The sequence below is a fragment of the Perna viridis genome, chromosome 12 (genome assembly GCF_037379345.1).
Source record: "Perna viridis isolate PV_CMFRI_1.1 ecotype Kerala chromosome 12, ASM3737934v1, whole genome shotgun sequence".
NCBI classification, from domain to species: Eukaryota; Metazoa; Mollusca; class Bivalvia; order Mytilida; family Mytilidae; genus Perna; species Perna viridis.
The window spans coordinates 30,635,677-30,644,255 of NC_142456.1; the positions used below are offsets into that span (position 1 = coordinate 30,635,677).

Here is an 8,579-nt window from a genome sequence, read left to right on the forward strand (position 1 = left end):
TTGAAAGTATTCGGTCCGATTATTTGATATAAAAATTCGGATTGTTACTAATTGTTAGGTTTGTCCTCCTATAAAACGCATTTGGTGACTTGGGCATCGTCGTTGCCATTAGCAGACGACAGAAATACGTCAGACAATAAAATATTACTAAATACAGGAGAATTGAAAAATGAACAACACATTAAAAAAACAAAAAAGAAAAAAAAACAAATAAAGATAACAATGATTAAAAATTGTGTTTATTTAAAAAGTGAAATCAAGGGAAATATGACAGTGTTCAGAGCACTGCAATTGAGTTATACCAATTATTTTCAGTTCGTCTGGATGTCTGACAGTTCCTCATGACTTACATGTATATGTATAATAACAATTACAATTCTTTGTTGTGTCTACAAGGAATGCCAACATTTTAAAATTATATATATTGAAGGAATGCCAACACATAAAATACAATAGATGTTTTGATAGTAACAATTTTCTTAAGGTTCAGCTAAAGTCAATATCTAGGACATTCCTTAACGAAATGTTGTCATTCATAGTTTTAATAATACATTAAATTTAGCGCTGCAACATTGCTTAATGCTTAGTGTGTTATATACATATAAAGATGCATTTAGCAATGTTTCAGTTTTTAATTTAATATATTATTTAAACTACGAATGAAAACATTTCATGTCCTAGATATTGCCTTTAGCAGAACCTTAATTACAGGTAGACATCTAAGATTTATGATAAAATCTTACATTTTAAATTTTAAAATTGTTACAATAAAAATATTGCACTAGTTTTATTATAAGTACAAGAAATATATTGACTATCACTGATTATTTATGCTTAAATGCCAGCCTTATTATTTGGTAATAGTATTATATAGGTCTGTTTATATAACTATAATCCATTAATTTAGGAATTGCTTACACAACATTCAAGGAATGTCAACTAAGTTCTCAATCTTTTTATACCTAATTTTTAAAATGTTGGCATATGTTGAATGAACCTCATTTATACTGTAACATGTATACTATAATTATGACAACTAAACAGGTCATGTACGAACACATTAAAATGAACAGAAGCAAAAAGCATTGTATATTAGTATATGGTTCATTAGTGCAACAAACATAGTTATAATAAATAATGGTGAGGGCAATATCACTTAATGCGGACTGCATGTGGGTTGCAATATATGTTGCGCCTCGCATATGACTCGGGCAGTATCAGTTTCCGTGATCCATATCACTATACACTTGGGCAGTCTACATTTTGTTATATTACTCTCATGATCATTTACTATTATGAAAATACATTAGGTATGCAGAAAAAGCTTTATCAAAGTATTAGCATTTTGCATAAGATTACAAAAGCACACGCGATAACATTTTTCTTTTCTGCGAAGATCATAGCTTCCTCTTACAAGTACCTATCTGACATTTCCGGTCGATTTCTGTTCACATCTGCACAAATAAAACCAAATTTTTATTTTATTTTAACAAGTGTGGAAACAGACTGGTATTGCCCGATGGGCAAATATGGACGCAGACTGGTATTGCCCGATGATCAAGTATGGAAACAGACTGGTATTGCCGGAAGGGGCAAGTATGGAGGCAGATTGGTATTGCCCGAGGGGCAAGTATGGACGCAGACTGGTATTGCCCGATGAGCCAGTATGGAAACAGACTGGTATTGCCCGAGGGGCAAGTATGGACGCAGACTGGTATTGCCCGATGAGCAAATTAGATTACGTTTTGTCTTGAATCCATTTGCATTGTCTAGAAAACTCCTCCATTTATTGATATCAATAATTGAATTATGCGTTTGTTGATAAATATCCATTAACATATGTTACCAAATATCTACTGACATCAATAAATGGGGAACAAATTCCGCAATGGCTTACCATAACCATATGACAAGTCATATAGTTATACAATGCTTCTTTCTTGAAGGTGTACTTGCATGGATGTGTTGGACTTGATATGTCATGTTAAGGATTGAACATTTCACCTTGTGTGCGTTAGCCTGGTAAAATTCTGGACTCTCAGGTTTTTTTTTTTAAATTAACAGAAACCAGCAGTGTGGTATCTGTCAGTTATATGGATGGCCCTAATTTGAAACGATAGGGGTCATAAACTAAAAATCAAATAGGAGCATTCCTTCAGTAGTTAGTAAAATCATATCAAAATTTTATAACAATTGATCAACCATAGCAAAAGTCATCGCACGAAAACCAAGTGAATATGGACGTCGACGACACGGATGCCCCCGACGATGACGCCGCTGTCAGCACTATACCAATATACGACCGCAATTTTTTTTTACATATATAAGGTTTTAGTTTTTACATTAGTACTAGTTAAACAGTTCTCTATCAAAAGAGAATAAAACTGCAAAACTGTAAAATTTTTCCCACTTACAGTCATGTACTCGACAGAAAACATTCAAAATTCTTATGAATCAAAATTACAATACCGATATATGAAGGACTTTATGACTAAACTAATCGATACCGGCTCACAGTTAACACTTCAAAATCAATATTTCAACTAAATCTTGTATCAAACAATTTTATCGACTTCTAAATAGCCTGAAAATGTGTCCTTTATCACAGTACTTGTTTTTCAGATGTATAAAATATATCCAGATGCACTGCCAGTGTTACTTGGTTTCAGAAGCAAACTCGCATGTATCCCCCTGCAACTCGTATGTATATTCAGTACTTCATAACACTGTCATTAACTTAAGAATCTCTATTTCATTTAAGTCGACTTGTACATATATAGAAAAACTAAAAATCGTTTTAGCTCCTCGGGAATGTACTTATATGCACAAGAGCAATCAAGGGAACCAAGGTTATAGCGGTAATAAAAAGAATGCAATCCAGGGACAAAGACCAGACATGGAACTGTACTTCTACGTGTACATAATGTCTATATGAATAATGTAGAGTCCATGTAGTAATGTAGAAACTTCATGTTATAGTAATGGGCAGCTAATTGGGCTACCCCAACTCAACAGATTCCTCAATGCCATGTGTTTTGCAACAAAATAGCTAACCAGACAGCCTCTAGCACTGCTGGAGTAATAAATAGACCATCCTATCAGGCCTAAAAATAATTATGACATGTTTCCGGTCACCCTACCGACCCTCCTTCAGACCCCCTACCAAAATATTTTTGTTATTTTGAAAAAAAATAATCATAGTCTGCCGATTGTCTTTCAGAAAAAAAAAGGAGAAAATAAAGCCATAGATTTTTTTCTATCCTAGGTGGAAAAACAAAGAGACATATTTGTTTTTTATATTTAGATTCGATTGTAAACACAAATGCGTGAGAGTGCTCCTGGTCGTGGATAATCCATTTTTTAGGATTCGGCACTTGAATTAAGTAGTTTTTGGTTTGACCACCATCGTCAAAACAATAGAATATCTCAAGCGCCGAATCCCAAAAGGGATTAGGCCGTGGACTAAGTCTATTAGTTTTTGCATATTTTATTCATTGTATTCTAAGTTTGGTGTCACCTTGACTTATTCCATGTTAGAAATTTGAAATAAAAATAAAAATCTACCTACCGACCCGACAAAATTCTAGAATGGTGATCGGAAACATAACATTATTTTTTCGGCCTTGGAAATTTCTCATCAATTGACTAGCGTGCACCATTAAGTTGACATACCTTTCTGTCTTACATGCACTTGGAGGTGTTGATTTTATCCCAAAAACTATTTTGCTGAATCTTTGACCCAGCAAAATACTTTTGCTGGGTCAAAGATTCAGCAAATGTTGTATGCTGTACAATATCTAGTGTACAGATTACAAACTGAAACACTAGGTCACTGATCGACATTAAATCACGTGATAATTCATTTCATGACTTCAATAAATGAACCTGGTCACATGACAACTAATTTCCCCGAATACACCATGACCCACAGTCACGGGTATGACCATGCCCAGGGACTGTGTAAACGCGTCAATGCTTTACATCGTCTGTGCGATACCCCAAATGATAGCCAAGGGCGTTAAGAAACCTCTCTGCCCGTCATGTATTACAAATATCACATATGATTGCAAACCGGGTCTAACAGTATTGAGTATATATGTCAGCACGAAAACGAAAATTGAACCAAGTATAGGAACAGTCAGCTGATTCTAGGCGTCACTCATATGGTGCAAATGATTGGCTAACACTGTGTTACCAAAGACTTTTGGGGGAATTTTAGTGGTTTATTTCCGCAAAGACAGTCGAATTATCAGCTCAAAGCAACGATGTCCTAGCTTTATAATGCAGAAAATGAACAGATGTAACGGATATACGGAAAGTCCTATCGTTTTCAACTTTATTGTTATAGTGTTATTTAACTAAATAATGGTTGACATAGATAGTATTACAAAAGCTTTAATTGAAAATGATAATACTCCACTAAAAATGCCCATTTCTCTTCCCTTACAGTACTTATTTTTTTTGATAAACTATCATTTCAATGGATGTTGCATATGTCTGTCAAAATTATCATAAAGTCTGTGGACTCGGAATTAAACAATTGGAGTATTGAACTGAAGATTACCATCAGAGTTTATGTAATTTAAGCAATCATGACGCCCTGGTGTTTTGCAAGTCATGAAATAGTTAGACTTATATATTATCCAACTTGACTTTGCCCCAAAATCACCCCAATGTTGCCCAGCATGAGCATACATCTCAGGTCCGTATCTGTTCCTCACAAATAACCCCGGGTTTCGTGGAACCGACACCCATTGTCCGTCTAATAATATTTTTGTAGGTTTAAATCCGTCTTTAAGTACCTTTTCCGATGGCAATGTGTATCCACCATAAATCTCTAAACGCCAGTATTTGCTACGCAGCGCAACATATCCACCACTTTTACAACCTTTTGTCCAAATTTTTAACTCTCCCCGTTATCATCTTTAAAATGATATTGTTTCGGAACTTGATCTTTTAGTTTTGATAGAGCTGTGAAATTATCAGAAAGAAATACTAAATCTGAATCTCTTTCCCATGGCAGTACTGAATAGAACTTTACTGCCCCCAACAAGGTACCCGAGTCTAATTCACAAATAATTCCAGATTCCTCGCAGAGTTTCATCGCAAACTTTGTAACGTCAACTAAATCCTGCAAACAACATGGATGAACAGCATATCCAATATTTTTATTGCAATTAATTTTTCTACTATTACATTTGAATTTGATGTCGAACTCGCCAGCGAAACGAAACTGATATAGATTGTATTTGACAGCAAGATCAGACCAGTCCGAAACTTGTTTAGAAAGTTTTGTCCTATGAACGTAAAACATAGAATCAGGACACACAACATTTTCTTTATTGTCCTTAGAAAGACGACGAAAAAAATCGTTCATGACACTAGACATTCCAATATTTTCATCAAATTTGTATTTCACCATTGTGCTTTTTCGAGTTACGAATGAACCTGTTAAAAAGTAACAAAATAAACATTCGTGTAGAGATTCGTCGTATCCTTCTTCATAAACTAATGTATAATTTCTGTATGCGACTTGATAACAGCCAATTTTCCAAAAACCATCTTTGTCACGTGACGCACCCCCAACGACAGCCACGTCCAAGCTATCAATTTCATGCACTAAACGCTCAATTCGAGTATCATTGTTTAAATAAGTAATGTTGGGAGCGACTAAAACGTATTCCGTTTTAACTTGTTCAATTAAAAAGTTCCAAGCTTTTCCAAGAGAAAAACTCCTTGGAATTTCTTTAAACATCATATTACTGTAAATGGCATTTTCCCACAACCATTTTGTACCCCATGTTCCAATTATCACTTTTATTTTACTGTTGTATTGCATCATTCCTTGTAGAAGAGAGCGTGCGTGCTCCATAAGATCTTCTGTGAGTAAAACCACTATAGTAACAATTTCCTCAATTTGTGTAGCATAAAAGCAATTTTCTCTTTCAAATCCTTTTTCGAAAAAGGGTAAACCGTACAAAGTCCCCTTGAATACCTCCTTACACACGTGTTTTGATTGATAAGTAGGGCGTTTAAGCTGTTCTGTAGATGTACCCGTCATATTTAGCAGTTCAGTAAGCACATTCAGTGCTTAAAAAACAAATTTTGTAGATTTTGTTCCACGTATATGTATTTTGGCCTTTTGAATTGCCCTATACATTTTCACGTGCAATTGTTCAAACTTGGATAATGTTTTACGTGAAATACCATTTTCTTTAGTTTTCGTACGGACATCCTCTGATTTCACATCGGTGTCCTGTGCTGAATCTTTCTGGTATATAAAGTTTGAAATTGAATACACTTTATTTGCTTCAAAGACATAGAAATGTAAAATTAGAAATATTGAAGACAAGGCTCCGACTCCAATACACATTCGTTTACAATTACTTGATTGCATTTTATATGCATCTAGAATCAAGGAGCTGAAAATACAAATTTGTATTTGACTAATGGATTTGTATTTGAATTGAGTTTGTAAGTCTCGTTATGTGACTCCGTGGTTTCTCGATTCTCACGATTGAATTATTGTTGTTAATTTCAGTATTTACGAAAATGCATAAGTATGCATGTACTAAAAACATGCAAACTTAGTGCACTCAGTCTTTAGATTAAAATGAAAATGCATGTCGGTACATGTATACATGTCAGCAGAGGACGTATACCCTACTGGAAATTGTTTCCTGTATCAGGATCAAGTTTCATATGAATTAAAACGGGTTTGTTTGTCGATATAACTATAGTCAGATTCTCATGGTAGAAATTAGTCGAAAATTACCGCGTAAATCACTTTAATATTACAAGCTATGGAATAAATTATCTAATTTAACATCTTTTTGATGCAAATCAATGAAATCCTGCTAGCATTAAGATATTTTGTCAAGACTTACCTGAATTGGATTATCCGCTTGATGTTGTCTCCCAGTTGTAAATTGGGTGTTGAAAAAATTTCCATAAATTTTTCCAAATATTGATGAAAGTTTTTGTGTTCTATATCTGCCTCAAATACTGATTAGTCATCTATGAACGGTTGGCTTCTCGTTCCTTAAATAGTGTAGAAGAGTAATATGGGGCGCCGAAAGGGACTTGATCTTTTTGTAATCAAAATCACTTTTGGGTACAAAATCATTTTTGTCATACAAAACTATGTTACACAGACTTGTTTAATGATCACTTCAATTTTGTGATGACGAAATTCATTTTAGGCACAATTAATTTTGTAAGACACAGTGGATTATTCGATAATACGATATCCATTATTCTTTCACTTATGTGCTTTATTATATTAACCGTGCACATTCGTACCTTATCCTATGGCAAGCCAAAAGTGGACAAAAATGAACATTTTCTAATATTAAAAGATGATTTTTTAATATTACAAATTCATTTTCTTATACTACAAATCAGATTTCTTATATCACAAAACACTTTTTTAATATTTAAAAATCATTTTTTTAATTTTAAATATTTAATTGAATTTCTATTATTAAAAACCTATTTTGGAATATTAGAAACTGATTTTCTAATATTAGAAAATCATTTTGTATTATTGAAAAATGTGACTAATTTTGCAATGTTGCAAAGTGATTTTCTGATATTACAAACTAATTTTCTAATATTACAAATTCATTTTCTAGTATTACAAATTCAATTTGTAATATTACAAAGTGTGTGATATTTTACAATATCACTAAATCAGGAATTTGTAATATTAAAAAATGAATTTGTAATATTAGAAAATGAATTTTTGATATTACAAAATGAATTTCTAATATTAAAAAATCTTTTCTAGTATTAAAAAATGATTTTGTAATAGTAAAAATTCATTTTCTAATATTGATTTTTGTCCACTTTGGCTTCCCATATTATCCACTGTATTGCAGTGAATACTTTCAGTTAGTAATACACGTATACATGATGCTGCACATTTTGAATTCATTTGCATATCCAAAGGATTCTGTAAACTAATTTGCATACAAAATTGACTTTTGTGACACAAAATTGAATTTTATCTCACAGAATTGGATTTTGTGGTACAGAATGGAATTTTTTGACACAGAATTGAATTTGATAACAAAAAGATCAGGTCCCATTCAGCGCCCCATACGCGTGAAATCTGCTAAGGTAATGTGAATTATTTATTCCATACAAATTGGAGCAAATTGTAGAAAGGTTATCATACAAGCCAGTGACGGTGAAGATCTTTTAAATTATTATGCACAGATTATGATAGATCTAACTGAGTGTTAAGGCTGGTTTGATAAAACGACAAAATTTTTAAAATACCCTAGGAACATACTTTTGAGTAATACATTTGTATCTTCCATCTTTTTTTTTCTCATGTATTATAGTATTGGTGAATTTGGACTTGCAATATGAGATGATATTTCCTCTACTAAAGTATTCACTTCAAGTGTCGTCTAATTTTGCTTCCTTGTTGATGTCATTTCAACTTAAAGCAGGTTGTGTCAATGAAGAAGCTATCAATAATAACAATAATTTGCAGACGAACCGGAAATGAATTTTAATTACGAGTTTTTTTTTATACCTTCAAGAAAAAGAGTCAATCTCAAAGAACACGT

The 8,579-nt window shown here is 33.0% G+C and overlaps 1 protein-coding gene across 3 annotated transcripts; it reads right to left on the reverse strand.

Moving 5' to 3' along the window:
• Positions 1-222: 222 nt before the first annotated feature.
• On the reverse strand, positions 223-7,250 carry LOC148601994 (uncharacterized). Of its 3 annotated transcripts, none has more exons than XM_088556220.1 (2): positions 6,888-7,250; positions 223-6,271 (listed from the first exon to the last, which is right to left on the reverse strand). In XM_088556220.1, the coding sequence occupies exon 2, from the start codon at positions 6,059-6,061 to the stop codon at positions 4,904-4,906; it is 1,158 nt and encodes a 385-aa protein (XP_088412346.1). In that variant the 5' UTR covers positions 6,062-6,271; positions 6,888-7,250; the 3' UTR covers positions 223-4,903. The 3 variants fall into 3 exon arrangements, with proteins under 3 accessions (XP_088412346.1, XP_088412345.1, XP_088412344.1); XM_088556219.1 differs by having other exon boundaries at positions 223-6,309; XM_088556218.1 differs by having other exon boundaries at positions 223-6,422.
• Positions 7,251-8,579: the final 1,329 nt, after the last annotated feature.